This window comes from Manacus vitellinus, unplaced genomic scaffold, assembly GCF_001715985.3.
Source record: "Manacus vitellinus isolate BGI_N305 unplaced genomic scaffold, ASM171598v3 scaffold_28_pilon, whole genome shotgun sequence".
NCBI lineage: Eukaryota > Metazoa > Chordata > Aves > Passeriformes > Pipridae > Manacus > Manacus vitellinus.
In genome coordinates this window covers 4,057,806-4,076,776 of record NW_021940122.1, presented here as the reverse complement: position 1 = coordinate 4,076,776, position 18,971 = coordinate 4,057,806, and the positions used below count along the sequence as shown (strand labels likewise).

General features: G+C 45.4%; 2 protein-coding genes across 2 annotated transcripts; one reads left to right on the top strand and one right to left on the bottom strand.

The window, feature by feature from the left end:
- Positions 1–3,329: 3,329 nt before the first annotated feature.
- Positions 3,330–7,662, bottom strand: GTPBP8 (GTP binding protein 8 (putative)). The gene is made up of 8 exons (XM_018074650.2): positions 7,621–7,662; positions 6,761–6,949; positions 6,303–6,401; positions 5,674–5,804; positions 5,237–5,336; positions 4,708–4,826; positions 4,140–4,266; positions 3,330–3,576 (listed from the first exon to the last, which is right to left on the bottom strand). The coding sequence occupies exons 1-7, from the start codon at positions 7,660–7,662 to the stop codon at positions 4,182–4,184; spliced, it is 765 nt and encodes a 254-aa protein (XP_017930139.2). The 3' UTR covers positions 3,330–3,576; positions 4,140–4,181.
- Positions 7,663–12,924: 5,262 nt separating this feature from the next.
- Positions 12,925–14,939, top strand: LOC108640029 (cell surface glycoprotein CD200 receptor 1-A-like). The gene is made up of 3 exons (XM_029960634.1): positions 12,925–12,985; positions 13,437–13,688; positions 14,258–14,939. Exons 1-3 carry the CDS (start codon positions 12,925–12,927, stop codon positions 14,410–14,412), a joined length of 468 nt encoding a protein of 155 aa, XP_029816494.1. The 3' UTR covers positions 14,413–14,939.
- The last annotated feature ends 4,032 nt before the right edge of the window (positions 14,940–18,971 follow it).

Here is an 18,971-nt window from a genome sequence, read left to right as displayed (position 1 = left end):
GAAGCTAGTACTCAAGATCATTCTGCAACTAACAGGTGCAGAAGAGGCAAAAGTTTACAAGGTAATGCTGGGTGCCTGCAGAGAAGCATATGCACTGCAAACAACCCAAGACATCTGAATTTAAAACCGAAACGAGCTCTACTGCTTCAGTAAGCTGCCAGGCCCACCCACCACTCATCAAGGGGGAAAGGGAGAGCATTTGTGTCCCTGGTCTGAAAAAGTGCAACTCCTCATACAGCATGTTCCTTAAGAACTTGGCACAAAAAGTCTAGTAGTGTGTCAGACACCTGTTTACCCAAAGCATGTTCCTGTGAAGACACTTAAATATAAGTTTTACTGTTTAAGTAAAGGAGAGGACTTGCTTTTATTTGCTGTCTTACTTGTCACTTGTCACAGGGGCACTGTTGCACTCAAGAATCCAACTGTGGTGTTCTCGCCTGCAAATGGCTGAGCAAAATGCAAGTTATTCCACTATTTGAAGCACTTGTGAGTAAAGATCTTTTGACTAGCACAGCAGAAATACAAGATGTGTCCAGAGGCAAAGCTAGTTGTTCAAGATAAGAAGGTACCTACTGTTCCAGGCACACGTCCCACTTTTTATACAAATGGATTTACTAGACACATTTAATGTATTTAAGTGGTTTGTAAAATAATTCACAGAATCAGAGAATCAATGAGGTTGGAAAAGACCTCTGAGGTTATTGAGTCCAACCTATGACCTGACTCCATCTTGTCAACTAGACCATGACACTAAGTGCCTCATCCAGTCTTTTCTTAAAACACCTCCAGGGATGGTGACTTCACCACCTCCCTGGGCTGTCCATTCCAATGCCCAATCACTCTTACTGTGAAGAACTTCTTCCTAATGTCCAACCTGAGCCTCCCTTGGCGTAGCTTAAGACTCTGTTCTCTTGTCCTGTCGTTAGTTGCCTGGGAGACTGACCCCCACTTGGCTACGACCAATAAGGATCCCCCCGAGCCTCCTTTTGTCCAGGCTAAAGAACCCCAGCTCCCTCAGCTGCTCCTCATAGGACTTGTGGTCCAGACCCTTCACCAGCTTTGTTACCCTTCTCTGGACACGCTCCAGCACCTCAATATCCTTCCTAAACTGAGGGGCCCAGAACTGGACACAGGACTTGAGTAGTGGCCTAACCAGTGCTGAGTATGGAGGGACAATCACTTCCCTAATCCTGTTGGCCAAACTGTTCCTGATACAGGCCAGGATGCAATTGGCCTTCTTGGCCACCTAGGCACACTCCTGGATCATGTTCAGCTTCCTGTCAGTCAGAGCCCCCAGGTCCCTCTGCCTGGCTGCTCTGTGCCAAGCCTGTAGTGCTGCAGGAGGTTGTTGTGGCCGAAGTGCAGGACCTGGCACTTGGTCTTGTTAAATCTCATACTATTGGATTTGAGCCATCCATCCAGCCTCTCGAGTTTCCCCTGCAGAGTCCTCCTACCCTCCAGCAAATTGACATGCCCCTCAGCTTGGTGCCACCTGCAAATTTGCTGATGGTGGACTCAATCCCCTCTTCCAGATCATCAACAAAGATATTAAATAGAACTGGACCCAATACTGATCCCTGAGGGACACCACCACTCTCTGGGCCCGGCCCTCCAGCCAGTTCCTAACCCAGCACAGAGTGCCCCTGTCGAAGCCATGGGCTGCCAGCTTTTTCAGGAGTATGCTTTGGGACACTTCACCAAAGGCTTTGCTGAAGTCCACATAGACCACATCCACAGTCTTCCCCTCATCCACCAGTCAGGTCACCTAGTCATAAAAGAAGATCAAGTTGGTCAGGCAGGACCTGCCCCTCCTAAATCCATGCTGGCTGGGTCCGATCCCCCAGCCACCCTGTAGGTGCTGTGTGATCGCAACCAAGATGATCTGTTCCATAACCTTGCCAGGCACTGACAGCAGGCTGACAGGCCTGTAGTTGCCCAGATCCTCCTTCCAGTCCTTCTTATGTATAGGCCAACCCCTAGTCATGTGGGACCTCCCCAGTAAGCCAGGACTGTTGGTAGATGATGGAGAGTGGCTTGGTGAGCTCTTCCGCCAGCCCCCTCATCACCCTTGGATGGATCCCATCTGGTCCCATAGACTTGTGAGCATCTAAGTGACCCAGCAGGTCACTAACTGCTTCCTCCTGGATTACAGAGGAGCTATTCTGCTCCCTATATCTGTCTACCAGCTCAGGAGGCCAGCTGTCCAGAGGACAACCTGTCTTATTGTTGAAAACCGAGACAAAGAAGGTGTTAAGTACCTGAGCCTTTTCCTCATCTTTGGTAACTATATTCTCCCCTTGTGTCCAATAAAGAATGGAGGTTTTCCTTGCCCCTCCTTTTGCTATTAATGTATTTATAAAAACACCTTTTATTATTCTTTAGAGAAGTGGCCACATTAAGTTCTAATTGAGCTTTCGCCTTTCTAGTTTCTTTCTGCATGACCTAATGACATCCTTAAACACCTCCTGAGTTGCCTGCCCCATTTTCCTAGCATTGTAAGGGGTTTTCTTCAGAGGAGGGACTAAAAGCAGAACTGCAATTTTTTACACATACAGGATTATTTTCGGAGGCTCTCCAGTCACAGGTGAGGCCTTGAAAATGACAGCCATGACAAGACTGATGCTTTTCAAAAATCCTGGTTTTAAAATACTAAGAAAGAGTTCTTCCTGAAGTGTTCACTTTCACCTGTCCCATCTGTCTAGATACTACTGCACTTCCCCTAGGATCATGCATCCCCTGGGCTGGTTTGCTCTGTAGCATTTTGGGATTAGAGGTAAAATATTAAGAGACTTACAGGTTTAATTACTGTTAAAATGCAGAAGCTAGAGAGCCATGTCTTTCTAATGCATTTATCACATTCCTCACTTCTTACATGAGTGCTGAAAACAAGCCTCACCTCATGTCTAGTCTGAGAGTTACAAGAAGTTGCATAATGAAAGGGCTATAAATGTCACCTTCTCACCCTCAGAGTGGTTTAGAAAAAACTGCCCTTTCATGAGGTTTAAACACTTAATGTAAGTAACTCGGACAACTGCACACCCACATTTGGCCATGTTAAGACATGACAAAGTCTGAGTGCCAGAGTTCAACACAGGCACTTAATAGCTTTGATCTAAGTTCTCCTGCATGACTGCTGCTATTGACAGCTCTCCTTTTGTCTGACTCTGTACCTTGTAAACTTCACAGTTTCAGGTGCTCTTAGCCAGACACAGCTGGTGTGGGACACAGTTCTCTGAGCTGCTACAGTACCCCTAAAGAGTATGGGACACATCAGTACTGTGCTTCAGCTGCCAGGGCAGAACAGACACAGATAATGGACAACAGGTCTCAGATCTGGCAATTCATCCGAGTGCAGATGCAGAACTTCATGCTGGATCGAGAACAGAAATGCAGCACTGACTGATGATAATGTGCAGAAAAAGAGGGTTCCTCCAGATGGCCAGTCTTTCATTTCACTGTTTCAAGCCAACAGTGATCAAAAAGTAGATCCCATTGAAGATGTGTCCTTTCCTTCACCCATCTGGAACAGGGACAACTCGATGTATGCAAGCAGGGCATGCTATCTCACTGCACCTACTGAACGCAGAACACAGAAAGTTACAAAAGTAAAACATACAGAAAGTCAAACACACCTTCACAGACAATATGTTGGCTATTTCCACTCCAGATGGCCTTAAAGCAGGAAGGTTGTACAGGTGGTAGCTTTTGGCTCCTGCTATCCTAACCCTAACTGAGAGAAGTAAACTTCTGTGTACCATTCAGTTCAACTGGACAAGTACAGGTTGCTTAATGTTAGGGCTATAGTTTTTCTATTCTAAACTAAATGCCTCTTTATTAAAGACATTACTGGACTATCTCTAATATCCTAAATATAGCAAAATTTAGGCATGCAGTGGTATCTTTTTGAACATTTCAGTGGAGGGAGAGAAAATGCTGTATTAAAACTTCGCTTCTCTTTGGAGGTTCTCTGCACAATCATGTAGGTTTCATAAAACAGTTTTATAATACCCTGGATTCACTCACACTGCAAACTTCTTGAATTGATGAACTTAATAAGCAAAAAGCTTAGTTTTATACATATTAATTTATCCTAAATAACTTCTAGTACCTTGGGTTATTTACAACAAAAAAACACAGACCTTTTGTTCCAGATGAGCTGAGCAGATCAGGAGTCAGTCTTTTCAGCTGGTCTCTACAGCAGCCAGGTTTCCAGTAACGTGGGCTACAAAACACCTTAGCAAGTGAACTCCTGAAAACTCCACAGAACTGTGGAAACAGAGGTGTGGATGTTTAGTGCCAGATAATGCTGTGTCTTGGAGTAATAGGAGCAAACAGTTACTTGCTGTGTTCAGTTACATCTCCCACAGTGCAGTACACCTTGGTATGAACCTCAAGTTCGGCTCCCTAATGCAACAATTACAGCTGCTACTGTTACCAGAACTCCAAATAGAATGGCAAAGCCTGCTAACATCCAGCACCAAGACTTCTGCCCACCTCCAAGAAAGGCCAAAGGAAGAAGCAACCTTGAAAACAACTCTGCAGAGGAGAGGGAAGAAGAAAAGGGGCATTTCCCCATCAGCAGCCCACCCTCCATCCTTGGGCCATAGAGAGGGGCTGCCTCTAAAGTGGACAAACCCATTTCAGCTCAGCTTGCCCTCCTGAATTTGTCACCCAAAAGGAAATGGCAGCAGCACAGCAGAGCTTTACCTGACCAGGAACAGTTGAGGAAAGCATCCCTGAGTGTTCTTCTTTACAAACTCCTGGATCCCCAGTACATTCTTTAACAACAGTCCCCGGCCAGCTCGGTCAATTTTGGTTAACACCATCTGCATGGATCCAGAAAGGGAGGATTAAAAGAGGAAAATAAGATTATTTTGCTGCTAGCCTGGAACATCTGTAAGAGTCCTGGACCATCTTGCAAGGCAGACTGAAAGCTCTGGGTCATATCTAGGGGTAAAACTTGAACACATTTCACCAAAACATTTCTATAGCCTGCATAAGGAGCAGGCATTTTCAAGCTCCTCAAGCTGAGCACTGAAAAAAAAAAGTATCCGTTTAATAAACAAAGCAAAAAACCCCTTAAATCCCACTTGCCTTACTCAGCACATTTTACTAACAATAAATGGGGTTGGCTTACTGCCTGGGTAGAACAACCTGCATAAACTCAAGTACAGGGTACACACCCTTACAGATTACCCGTACCTTATAACCAACCCAAGAAAGCAGCATTACCTACCACATAAGGAATTCCAAACTCTTCCAGCATCTCTACTGCAATATGATCTGTTTTCTGGAGTCCAACTACACCATCAACTAACAGAAAAGTCCTCTTCAAGCTGCCAGAAAGACAAGCAACAGTAATTGCCACCATTATTTCACGCCTGCTCTGCTACTTCCAAAATCATAAGGAGAAACAAAAACATGAGATCTGGGGATAGGAAGAGTCAAGAAGAGCCATGCATGGAAGATGAAGGTCAGCATGGAGCAGCACCTCAGTCTTTTCTGTTGTTTTGAGCTGAGCACGAATGAATGACACTGCAGAAGCTCCCGGGGAAATTATGTCAGAACTAACCAATACTACCACTGGAAGCACCTACCCCTTTTCATTTTTTCACCTAATTACATGACACTGTATGTAGGTGTCTGGCATTGACTGCCGTGAAAGTCCCTTACTTGTGCCGTTCCTGCAGGTAGGCCTCCACCATCTCCACAAAGTCTTGTGGGGCGCGGTAGCCGTATCCTGGCATATCCACCAGAGTAAAGTACTTCCCTACTTTGAAGAAATTCATCTTCTTGGTGTGGCCCTGAGAAGAGGATTTAGGCAAGATCAGGGAAGGCAGTGGTTTTAAAAAGCTGCTTTAAGCAGTGTACTAGGAGATGCCCCACAAAACATCTCTATTCCATGCCCCTGCCCTCCCAGAATGCTACTGTTGCTTTAAGCTACCCAGTCTCCTACCCTTGTAGGAGACATGACTCTATCCATAAAACAGACTAAAAATGCCTTCATGGGTGTCTCAGTTTCTTCTCAAAGGACTTAACAGCACATGTGCTCGAGCTGTGCAACTCCTCTGTCTGGCACATGTGCCAGGCCTGGCTGAAGAGCTAAGCTTGGCTCTTTCTGCCTCTTCCTGTGCTTGAGCAAGGCCATTGCCAGACATGAGGTGGTGGCCACCACAGCTGGCACGTTCTCCTGCTGTTTCAGGTTACCCAAGAGCTTGTCCCCTCCCCCCCTTCTCAGCCCTACTCTCTGGCCTGGCATCAGTTTCTGACAAAGATGGACAGAAGTTAAAAAAGTCACTCACTGGAGTTTTTGACACTCTGACCTCCACTTCTGGAGACAGTGAAAACAAGGCCCGGATTAAAGATGATTTCCCCACATTGCTTCGGCCGATGAAGCACACCTGCAGAGGGAGAGGCAGAGAGGGCACATCTACACCTGCCCTCAATGTGCCGGGGCAGTCCCACAGTCCTGGTCATTTCCCAGCCCTTGGTGCCAGTGCCTGGGGACAGCAGTGTCCTGTGCCACGGGCACGCCGGGCTGCTGGGCTGCACAACGGAGAGCAACAACAAATGAACTATTTTAAAACAGCAGCAGTAAGTGCAGCACGCACTGTGCAGTGCTCTGACACTGCCGCCCCCAGAGCTCCACAACCACTGCCGACACGCCCTTGCCCCAGCAGCTCAGCCCGGCCCGGGCGGTGGGAAGCCGCTGTCCCAGCCCGGTCACAGCCGAGGGGTGCGAGGGCAGCGCAGCGCTGACCTCGGGCAGGGCCGGCGGCGGGGTGTGGTCCATGCGGACGGCGGAGCTCACGTAGTCGATGGGGTGGCCCTGCCCGGACCTGAAGAACGTCTCGGCGCGCTGCAGGGCGTCCAGCCCGGGCTCGAAGATGTGGAACCACGCCGTGTCGGTGCCGGGCGCCAGGTGCCGCTCCAGCTTCTGCAGCTTCTTCTGATTCACGAGATTTCGGAAAGATTGAGGGAAACATGATCCCGCGTGCGGCGGCTCGCTCCAGCCGCAGCCAGCTGGGACAAGGCGGCCCAGCGGCGGGACCCGGGCCTCCACACCGCCACGCCCGCGACCGCAGCATCCGGCGCCTGAGGCGGGGACACGGCCAGCCCGGAGGCGGCGGGCGGACAACGGGGATAGCGAGCGCGGAACAGAGGGATTAGTGGGCGGAGGGGGCGGGACAGAGGGATAGTGGGGCGGAGCGGGGCGGGCGCGATATCTCGGGTGCCCCCGCCCGGCCCGGTGCTGTCTGGGCCCGGCTCGGCGGCGGCAGCGTCCTGCTGTCCATATCACCCTTTGAGAGGGGCAGGCCCTTCCCAGGCCAGGCTGTTTACAGAATCACAGGATATGCGGAGTTGGAAGGGACCCTCAAGAACCGTGGAGTCCAGCTCCTGGCCCTGCACAGGACACAGCCCCGAGAATCACACCATGTGCCCGAAAGCTTTTTCCAAGCATTTCTTCAGCTCTGTCAGGCTTGGTGCTGTGACCACTTCCTTGGGGAGCCTGTTCCAGTGCCCAAACACCCTCTGGGTGAAAACCCTTTTTCCAGTATCGTACCTAAACCTCCCTTGATGCAGCTTCAGGCCACTCCCACGGATCCTGCCACTGGTTACCAGAGAGAAGCGACCAGTGCAAGCCATTCTGCTTCCCGTCATGGGGATGTTGAAGACCACAGTGAGGTCTCCCCTCAGTCTTCTCCAGGCTGAACAGACCAAGTGACCTCAGCTACTCCTTGTATGGCTTCCCCTCTGGACCCTTCACCATCTTCATTTCTCACCTTTGGACACGCTCTAATAGCTCTGTATTCTTATATTGTCGTGCCCAAAACTGCTCACAATATTCAAGGTGAGGCCACCTCAGGTCAGAGCAGAGGGGGACAATCCCCTTCCTCGACTGTCTGGTGATGCTCTGCCTGATGCCCCCTAGGACACGGTTGCCCCTCTTGGCTGCCAGGGCACTGCTGACTCATATTCAACTTGTCTTCGACCAGGACTCCCAGGTCCCTTTCTGTAGCACTGCTTTCCAGCAGCTCATTCCCCAGTCTGTATGAACATCCAGGGTTGCCCCATCCCAGGTGCAGAATCCGGCACTTTCCCTTATTAAACTTCATATGGTTGGTGATTGCCCAGCCCTCTGATTTATCAAGGCCTCTTTGCAGAGCCTCTCTGCCTTTGAGGGAGTCAACAGCTCCTCTGAGTTTTTGTCACCTGTTTAGCTTTGGGTCTTCTCATCTGTGTTCTTACAGACTCAGGCCAAGCCCAGCAACACCTCTGAGCTGCTGAGGGCTCCATGCACTGATGCTCTGTTTGGCCACGGAACAGGGCAAAACAACCTAGTCCTGCAGCATCCTCTGGCTCCCTGCTGCAGCCATCAGTTTTCCAAGAGCTATCCTGATAAGTAAAAAAATTAAGAAATAAAAGAAAAAAAAAATCAGTTATTTCTGTTTAAGTTGAACTATATAGAGGTCAGTTCTATTTTGGATAAAATAAACAAACCCAAACTAACCACAAAACTGTTGCCACCTGTGTTCACATTATAGTAAAAAAACCCGTGAAGTTTTACTGCTTAATTGATATGTATCAGACGCTGTTTTCGTATTTAAAAAAACTACAGAGCTTTTTACATTATATTTCTCCATGACTACAGTTCATAGGGCTACAAAACCTGCAGAAATAAATGTATGTCCTTGAAACATTTCAGCTTCAAAGAAGTACCACAGTTTTAGCACCCTTAAATGAAAGTAAACTTCTATCAGTATCTTTATTAAAGTAATATATAAAGATATCCTGATGTTGGCCTTACAGCCAGGCAAGCCTGGGCGTCCTGAGGAACGCTGCTTTTTCTTTGAGACAGAGACCCCTTTTTCTTCTGCAGTCACAGCCTTCTGTTTTAAGTGCTATAATTCTGAATAGTTTCATTTTTACAATGAATAGATTTAAGTCCAGGAAGGACTGTTAGAAGATAACAGAGGCTACATCCTACTTTCTTTGTATTGAGCTCAGTTACAAAGCTGTAGGGAGGGAACTTCCATCCCTTAAGAAAAGGCCAGCCAGCAACATACATGTGTCTCAGAGATAGCTTCAAATATTTTGTAGTAAGACAAACTTCTACAGAAATGCTGCTTCTCAAATTTATGATCAGTGAAAGCTGTTAATGGTGAGAGGTTAACTGTATAAACCTAGGGAAAAAAACCCCCTACATTCTACTACCTGTAAATCAAGTCCTCTTAAAATCTGCTTTGTTTCACAGCAAGACAGAGCTCAAATGTGCATAGCTCAGGACAGACCACAATCACTGGCTGCTACATGCATGCTTAGAAGAGTGCTCCCAAATAAATCTACAAATGCCCTTTATTTGGTTCCAGCCAGTTTGGAATTTACAGAGCAGGCCTCCCTCCTGTCATCCCAGGAGTGTGAATAACCACAGGTAAATGTAGAGGAAAAAAAGCAAAACCTTTCAAGAATTATGTCAAGAACACTGCTAATTGTTTTTTTGAGGGGCTTTTTGATGGTAATGCAGCAACCTAATTTTAACTGAAATCTGTGGTGAATCTGGTAACAGCAAAACCACACTGTCCAGAGGTATGTTCATAACCATTCCAGTAGGCAGATTTCCACATTTCTATGCCAAACTGTGACACGCAAAACAGAGGAAGTGCTATTTTTGCCTCAGAGTCCCACACAACTCACTGCTGCAGGCAGCAGACTTGCCTACTTCAAATCACCCTGCAGTAGTTACCCTCACCAGGCACATGTTCTCTAGCACATCACACCCAGAACAGCCAGCCAGAGACAGGAGGGAAGGCAGTAGAGAAACCAATCAGGCCATTTAACAGTACCTCTGCAGGTGTGATGATGTGAACAGAGGTGCCCAGTTCACAGGCTAGTACCCCAGCCACTGTTAAGTCTTCCCTTTAATGTGACTACATAGGTGGCAGGAACAAATTAAGATGGTATAGGACCTTCTGAATACTTGTAATTATAGCAAAGGGTGAGATAAACAAGAGCATCCAGTAAACCCACATCTAAAACCTGAAATACAGAACTGTGCATTTCAATGGAAGGTGGTTTGTTTTTTTTCCTGTACTAAATTGCAGTTCAAGGTTTTATAAGGACAGACTATGAAGATGGAAAATGGCAGGTTACTGTGGACAGAGCTGGTAAATTAGCAACATTTAAGCCTACTTTGTATCTCCCCTGAAAGACTATTTTCTATTGTGCATGTTATTGCCAAACATTAGGCATTCTGTCTGACATTGCCTATGCCTCATGTCTGCGACAGCAGATGTCTCTTTTCAATTGTTGGTTATGTAGTTCAAATGTTAGGGAATTACTACAAATTTAGTCCACATTAAAAACTCTGACAATCATTCCTCTGGAGTTTGAAAGAGGGATCTATAACCATTGACACTGACCTAAATCCCAAACAATGGGCAAGAGCGTGGAGCTGGAAGGAAGTGGTAACACTAGTTGTCTTGTCTGGTCTGATCCTAGCATCGTGAGACAGGTCAAACTGTTATTCATTTCAGATACTTCTCAGAGAAGAGTATCTGTGAGACCATCTGGAGATGGAATTCTGTGAGAGCAGTGAGGGCCTCTTGTTGTGCATTTGGGACAGGCAGTTTGGTTCCTGTGAACCAAAACCAGCTGGGCTCTTGAGTTTCATTTCCAGAAAGAGAAACTCAGACCAAATATTGTCACCAGAAAGCATGCTGAAAAGGACAGAGCACATACACCAACCTGCCTACTGTTTTCTGTGACAGTAAGAGCACTGCTGACTGTCTAAATCTGTGCTTGCCCTTAAATACATCTTATGTTCTTTTCACTTGGAAGGTGGTTTAGGAACTAGAGTTACTAGGATATGCAGGTTTAAATGCTAAATTATTTGTATAAAATACTAAGAAACTCTGCATTTTCCTCTATGCAAACTATTCTATTGCAGGGGGGAGAGGAAGAGACGTGTCTTTATCCCCAGTAAGGAATTCAAGGCCACAAACCCTTCAAGGGCTGGATATTCTGAGACATTAAAAGTAGTTAAAAAAATTAAAATACTCATTATACTTACTAGTGGGAAAGGTTTTTAAAAGTTCTGGAGTAAAGTAATGGAAGACAGAGGGATTATTGTTCATGTTGCAGCCAATATTGCTGATCCCATCTGAAGAGTAGTTTCTACTGGTTTTATAGCGTTGAAATTCTCTTTTCAGTATTCATCTTAAATTTTATTGACTTTTTCTATTTGCATGTGGTCTGACCTGTGCTGCAGCATTTGTTTTTGCACTTCAGGCTTTCAGGCAAAGAGCCAAAACCAGAACTACTTCATCCATTTTCTCAGAGTTGGCCTTGGTCATTAGCACAGGATGCAGTGCTGTGAGTGCGCAGAAGAGAAGAAATTTCTGTGTCTTAAGTGTGCTAAAGCTATTAGAAACTCCTTGAATCTAGGCTGAAAAAATGAAAGTAGTGCCAATAACACAGACTGGTGAGGACACTATCAAGTGGAAAAGCTCGCTATGATTGGTGCATATGGGACAGGGACCATATAACCACTGCATCAAGAATTGACTTGAGACAAACTTCTACTTCCTTAGTTGGAAGGTTGCTATGGCTATGACCATTACTAGGGTAGCAGCAGGTAAATCTTGAAATAAAGGAATTGATAAAGAAGGAAGACAGTGCCCTGTGTTTCCTTTCCAGTCTTGCTGTCCCTCACATCATGCAGTGATTTTATTGCAGACATTCAGAACATCAAACAAAGCTATGTGAGGGCATTTCTGTACTCCACGTTCTTAACCAGGTTTGTCAGCAGAGCTCCTATCTTCATACAATCCATGTCTGTTCCAAAACAGTGCAATGGCATGAAAAAACAAAAGGCTCTCAAATAATAGAAATTTCCAAGCAAAGTACCAGCTTATGCAGTAACCTAGTGTTGCATGACTGAGATCCCACAACAAACCTTTGTTTTGTTTATAATAATCATCTACAAATGTAATCTTATTACCTCATCCATTTGAGGTTACCCTATTTAGCATGTTGAAGTTTTTGTGGGCATAGCATCCAAAAGCTGTAATGCAACCACAATTCAGGAGCACTGATGGCTCATGTAGCCACAGTTCTGAGTTTTACACTGTAAGGGCTGGAGGGTATGATCTCATTCTGTCCCTTGCAGATCTACAACACATTTGCTCAGACTACAATATTCTTTAATGATCTGCAACAAAAGCATTTCTGATGCAGGCAAAGTGTTTATTTGATAATTTATAAATCCAGTAATAGTTTCTGCAAATGCCTTCCTTTTCACTCCCAAAAGGAAGTTCCCTAGTTCAGGAATTAAAACACTTTCCTTAAAAGTTAACCCAAACTTACCACATCAATATTAGAAAAAAAACCCAATCAACATCTCTGAAAGTAAGTAAAATGTTTTGTGTTTTTTAACTGGTAAAAACAAACCAAACCCAACTTTTCAAGGTGAGTGTTGTTGCATGCTTTGAGCAGGAGATGGAGAGGAAAGCACAGTTAGAGCCTGGGCCCTGACAGAAGCCCTCAGAGAGGGACTACGCAGCAACAGCAGCAGCAGCAGCATGAAGCCACTTTTTGCAAAACTCTGCTCTTCCAGGGGCTGAACCACTAATAACAACTGAGCAGCCACATAGCAGAAGGATAGCTAAAATCAGCACTTGATATGCCCAACGGGGGCAGAAGGGGGAGGGTAAGTCTCTCTGCTAGGGGTATAATGGACGTGTAGAACCCTTTACAGGGCTTTTGCAGAATGGCTAAAAAAAGTAAGGTAGCAAGCAAGAAACAAGATAAAGGAAACAGGATGTCATGCAATCATTCATGGTGATCTATGACTTCAAGTAAAATAGGGTCTCAATGCAATAGACTTTCCAGAGAAGCTGTGGATGCCCCAGCTTGGAAGCGTTCATGGCCAGGCTGGATGGCTCTGACCAGCCTGGTCTGGTGGAAGATGTCCCTGCCCATCGCAGTGGGGTTGAAAGGAGATGATCTTTAAGGTCCCTTCCAACCTAAGTCATTCTATGATTCTATCATTTTTGCTGGGATAAACCCATGCATTTCATTGATAGTAGGTCTGGTCTCCCTTCTCCTCATTTCCCAAAACTCTGCTCCCTTCTGCTGTTCCCTTTTCCACTGTCTAGCTAGAAACAACAGCTGTGAAGCAATTTCCCATATCCTAACAGAGGATGTGGAGAATGGCTGTGGTAAGGCTCACTTGAACATAGGAGAGTTGTCCAAAAGGAAAAAAAGAGGCAGGATCTTTGTCTCTTGTGAGTTGGATCCCCATTATTGCCATGGAATGGCACCTCCAACCTCATTCTCCTCTTTTCACTGCTTTCATTTTGGGTAGAGAACAAGAACATCCTGCCCCAGCTGCAGGAAACTAACTCCATGCTTCTCCCCTTCCTGGTGCTTTGCAGTGCCCCCAAGGCTGAGCCTCTTCTGTGACGAGCACGGGAAGCCCGTGTGCGAGGCAGCGGCAGGGAAGCCGCCTGCTCAGGTCTCGTGGCTCCTAGAGAGCAACTCCTCCCTTGAGGAAGAAAGCCACGACAACAGGACAGTGACTGTTCTCAGCAGGTTGACAGCATGTGACACCAATGTGACTGACACAACCTGCGTGGTGTTCCACCCAGCTGGGAGCTGGAGTGAGTCCATAGCCTGTTGCCCCTCAGGTAAGCTTCCCTTCGTGCATTTGCTGTTCAAAAGCCTGTTTAGCCCTCTGTTTATGCACTGAGCAAACATCAGTGGCCCTGGCAGGATTGCAGCAGGAACTGTGCAGCTAAGTTTCCAGTGAGAAATTTGCTGGGAGGAGACAGGATAAACAGGAGTGCTGTCAGAACTGTAAAGTCCTTTGTGAAATTCTAGGAAAGGAGATGGATGCAGTGGTTTTCCTTCCCACCTCCAGGGCTGAATGGAAAGGCAGGATTATTCACAAGTTCATGACACACCAAGATGTCTGTGGTATGATCACCCAGATCTATGGATTGTAATCCAGTGGTGCCATTGCATCTTGCTAATTGTTGGGTAACGCATAGGTTGTGACAAGAAGACTGAAAGGCAGCTTCCAGCTTCCAAAGACTGGCTGGTAGGTGGAGGCTTTAGGTGGTGAAGGCAGCTACCCTAGGTTGTCCTCCGAAGAAAAGCACAAAGAAAGCATTGTCCAGAAGATGAAATCCTGACGGAGGTACAAGGTAAATACAATCTTTGAGATGTACCTTAATGAGCAACTGTTTATCTTTAGAGATTGGAAGCTTTCTTCACTGTGTCATCAGCCTTATGAGCCTCCTGGGCCTCTTCTTCCTGCAGGCTGTTTTTCATCTCTACACCTTCTGTGGTAGCAGGTACATATGGAGCATGGCAATCTCTGGTCATGCTCATGTGAGATCACAGACATAAAGCCTTATGGTATTTTGTTTCTCCACCAAATAAAGGGGGGGAATTCTGTTTTTACACTCCTAGAAACCAAAAGTGCATTTCCACAACAGCTTCTTCCTCCCGCTTAAGAGTATTGTCTTGTTTCCTAGGACAATGAGAAACTAGTACCAAGCACAGCAGCTTCCATCTGCAGAAGTGTCTCAGCACTTAGCAGAGATAAAAGGAAGTCCCAATATGTCTCAGCAACATGGCATGCAGCAAGAACCCACCGGTACCAAATTGTTCAGGAGAAGGAAGCAAACATGTACAATGCAGCCACATGTGACTGTGCAGAAACATGGCTGTAATCGCTCATGCAAGTTTCGCTCTTTTTTTAGAAGACCAAGTCTAACACACATGCAATTGGAAATTAATTCATAATGTATAAACTGAGGTCATTCAATTTCAAATACTTTGTATCCTAGTATTTAAGTAGCATTTCTTACAGAATAAAATAAATCAAGAAGAAATTGTCTTGTGTAATGAGCAGCAACCTTCCCAGAATGGTCACACAGGACTGAAGGTAAAGTTGAGCAACTCTCACTTTTGCTATAAGAATTTTGAAGTGTCTCACAGAGAGAGAGAATAATTGAGCTTTGGCAGTTATTGCTACATGAAGCACAGAAATTATTACAGTCCTGAGATCTGTGTCACACTCATTTACTTCTTTGCATAATCCAGAGAACTGCATCCCACAGAGAACAAGGTCTCTAATGCTAATTTCTTGAAACACATCTTACTGGTCCTATCATAAGGGAGCCTTTGAGTTTAATCTTTCATTTGATGACATACAGCCAGGGCTAAGCCCCTGAACCATAGAAGAATACCTGCCTAAGGCTGAGTTAGGTTTGCATGACAAATATAGTGAGGAGAGGGGAGAGAACAAAGAACTCCAAGGTGGAGTATGATCTAGATCTTTGTTGTTCATTCGCTGCTTCTACCTGTGCCTGACCCCATCGCAAGCTTTGTGAGCCTCATTTTACATCTGAACCAGCTACTGCAGGCGTCAGGACCTAAACACCAGTAATAAAAAGATCATGCTTCTCAGTCTCAGCACACTAAGATTTGGAGTAGTTCTCTAGCTTTATACATAAGAAGAAACGCCATGTCACTTCACTCCTTCTCATGTGCAGGTTTTAATACCACTACCTTGCTGCCCCTTAGCCTCTCCTGGTGCAGCCCATAACCTGGTGTAAATCACTGCCTGGGGAGGTTTCTGCAGGACACTGGCGGGATACAGAGAATGATTCTGCTGGCACAGCACCATGGAACTTCTCCTTTCACTCTTACAGACCCAGCTCCAGTCTATCCATCTGTTGTCACATACAGCTGTTTGGTTCCAACAGAGTCTGCATTCTGCAGAGCTGACATACAGTGCGAATGAACTCAGAGATAAGAGCTAGAAGAACAAACAATTCGGAAGCCAACAAAATTACTGTTAATTCTTTATGGTAACCTAACTACCCAAAGGCCAGCAAGCAGAAAACCACACTGACTTCAGCTGATATTTGTAGCTCTCCTGATATCTGAGTTTCCACAGTGCACGTCAACTGCCTGCCTGCAAGTTGTCCTCAGCTACGTCTTATCTCTGCAGCAGCTCAGCAAGCCCTGAGCACTTGCACACACAAACCTACGTGCACAGAGCTTCTCCACCAGCACCCTCGCTGTAGGGTAGGACCATCCACAAAGCCACAGCTCTGCTTGGCTCTTACTAAGTGTATTACAGACAAAGGGACTACACAGAGAAGACTCATCTTCCTTTCCCCTCTTCATAAGATTCAGGGCAAGTCAAAATTTCAGAGGTACCAACATAGGTGTGACCTCAGTTAGCAACAGCCCACTGGTGTCCATGGTATTCAGGACATGTTCTTTTTAAGTTCTGTTCACTGGGTTTCTTTACCTTTTCTCCAGTTTGGTCAGGTCTCCAGCCAAAAAGAAAAATATGTCACATCTTTAGTTGCAGTTTCCCATCAGGGATCAAAGAGACTTGCATACCAGAATCCACAGGGTTCTGTAACCAGCCTTGTGGTTACAAGGCTGGTTCCTACTCCTTCCACTGTTTACTCTCAAAGTCATCTCAAAATCCTTCTGCAGGAGAGAGGATACAGCAATCTAAGCATTCTACAGCCTGAGTTTCAGCACAGCCTCCTGGACAACTACCACAGCAACTAAGAACATTTCTATCCTTTTTCTCACAGTACATTGGTCTTCTTAATGGTGTGTCCACTACATGTTAAGGACAAATTTGATTGAAATTTGCTGGATCGAGGTTACAGCTGCTATTGCTGTTCAGATATTAATCATCAGGCTCCTGTGCTTCCATGGGGCTTGTTTGCATGAGTCTAGTGCTGATGAGTGGAGGCTTTTTGCTTTCCCTGCTGGCTGTAGAGCTGTGCTGTTGATCACCTTACTCTGCTGATCCTGGGAACATTTGGATAATGGCATTGGTGATGCACCTGGGCTGGCAGGTGGCCAGGACATCACTGCTGTTTCTATGCTGCTGTGCTGCACAGGTTGGAGCTCCAGCATGAACTTGAGTCAAAGGGACAGTGACCTGTGGATGAGCTCACGTGGGAGCAGGACACCCTGGGAGACGTTTGGCTTTATGGCATTTGTCTTCTCAAGTCACTGTTACATGTGATGGAACCCTGCTTTCCTGGAGATGGCTGAACTCCTGCCTGCCCATGGGAAGCAGTGAATGAATTTCTTGTTTTGCTCTGCTTGCACATGCAGCTTTGTTTTACTTTTAAACTGTCTTTATTTCAACCCACCAGTTTTTTCACTTTTACACTTCCAGTTATCTCCCTGATCCCACTAGGGAGGTAGTGAGTAAATAGGTGCCTAATGGGGGCTTAGTTGCTGTCCAGGGTTAAACCACAACAGCAGAAAGAGATTGTTTGCCTTTTAATGGGACTTTTATTTTTTTCCTACATGTATCCATTTTAAACTATTGTTCTCCTCAAAAAAGCAAAGTAAATCAAAAAAAACCCAAACAACTCCACCACTCATCTCAAGAAGAGGAGGAAATTTCTAATAAATTCAGAGATTGCACTAACTTTTCAGCCCTCACTTCTAGATGAGAACTGCATTTTTTATGTTTCAGTCTTTCCCAGCAGGAATGCTCTACTGAGAGATCACAGAATCAGTTTTTTGTCACTTGGTTAGCCTGACCCAAAGATCTACATAAAACTCTTCACATACCATGTTCAGTTGCCACCTTATCTCAGAGAGGCCACTGCAGCATCACCAGCTGTGTCTCTTCTATGTTAACATCATTTCAGTTTTACAAGTCTCCATTACAAGCCTCTCCATGCCCCTACTACTTCTGTTTGAGTATGATGAACAGACACACTGGGCAACTGAAAGGTGGTCTCACTTCAGAGTGTTTGTGAGGCTTGGGAAAAGGATACAAACCCGTGTCATCCCACTGACAAGCTGTCACACCAACCTGTAGATCTACCTGCTCTAGGCTGAGTAAGGCTGGAAAAGTAACTCTCATGAGTTTACATCTTTTTGCTTCAATGTTCCCTGATGTCCATGAAGCAGTAAGACGTGCTGAGGTGCCCAAATTGTCAGAGCACTGGCAAAAAGGCCTGTCCTGCCAGGTGTTTCCAGGCAAAAATCCTCCCCTGAACTGTTGCCTTGATTTTACACATAACAAAAATGTCAGAAAGGACATTAGCAAGTCTCTGTAGCCTCATGTACCAAGATATGAATAACAAGATAAAAAATATGTGGAGCCATATCAATAAATGTATTCCCATGCGAATGTAAGAGAAATAACTTTTTCAGTCAACATTTGAATCAGATAAAAGGTTGGAGATGAAGAGAAGAGCATTTCTCCCCCCACATTCACCCAGATGCTTAATTATTCTGCATGTCAGCTCATGACATAGCAGCAAAATATTGCACTTGATGCCCAAGGGAGCATTACTTCGTCTTCCTCGGAGCACAAAGGGCACATGGTTACCCAGTTCTTGACTGTACTCTGCAGTTCAGGCTGGGATTAGATGTTCTTATACAGAAGAGGCCTATCTTGAAGAGAAGTCTAAATATTCTAATGGAATTCAGGGGTAATTGATATGGGGAGCATGGAATGGGGTAAAAGGGTTGGGATATGTGTGTAGTTACTATGCTAAGGGTAAGGGTAAGGAAATAAATGTTGCTGCTTCTAAAACCTACATTTTCTACATAACTATTTATAAAACTTATAAAAATTAGAAAAATCAAAAAATCAAAAGGACCTTAAGGCATCACACTAATGTAGCATTTGGCATTATGCTGGTGGATGCAGTCCTGGGTGAGTTATTACTCTATGTTACAGTCATTCCTAATACTGCTTTGAAGAACAGTACAGCCTGAGACTTGAGACAACTGAAATTGCCACGTAACTCTAGAATCTGGGAGCTTATTTTAATCAGATCTTTCCTTTTGTTTCTTCTTCAAACATGAACCCAGGTTCTACCTCACCCTTATTTGCAGATATAAAAGAAACACATTCTAGAAAGCATACTTACACTGGTGAGTGAAAACATACCTAG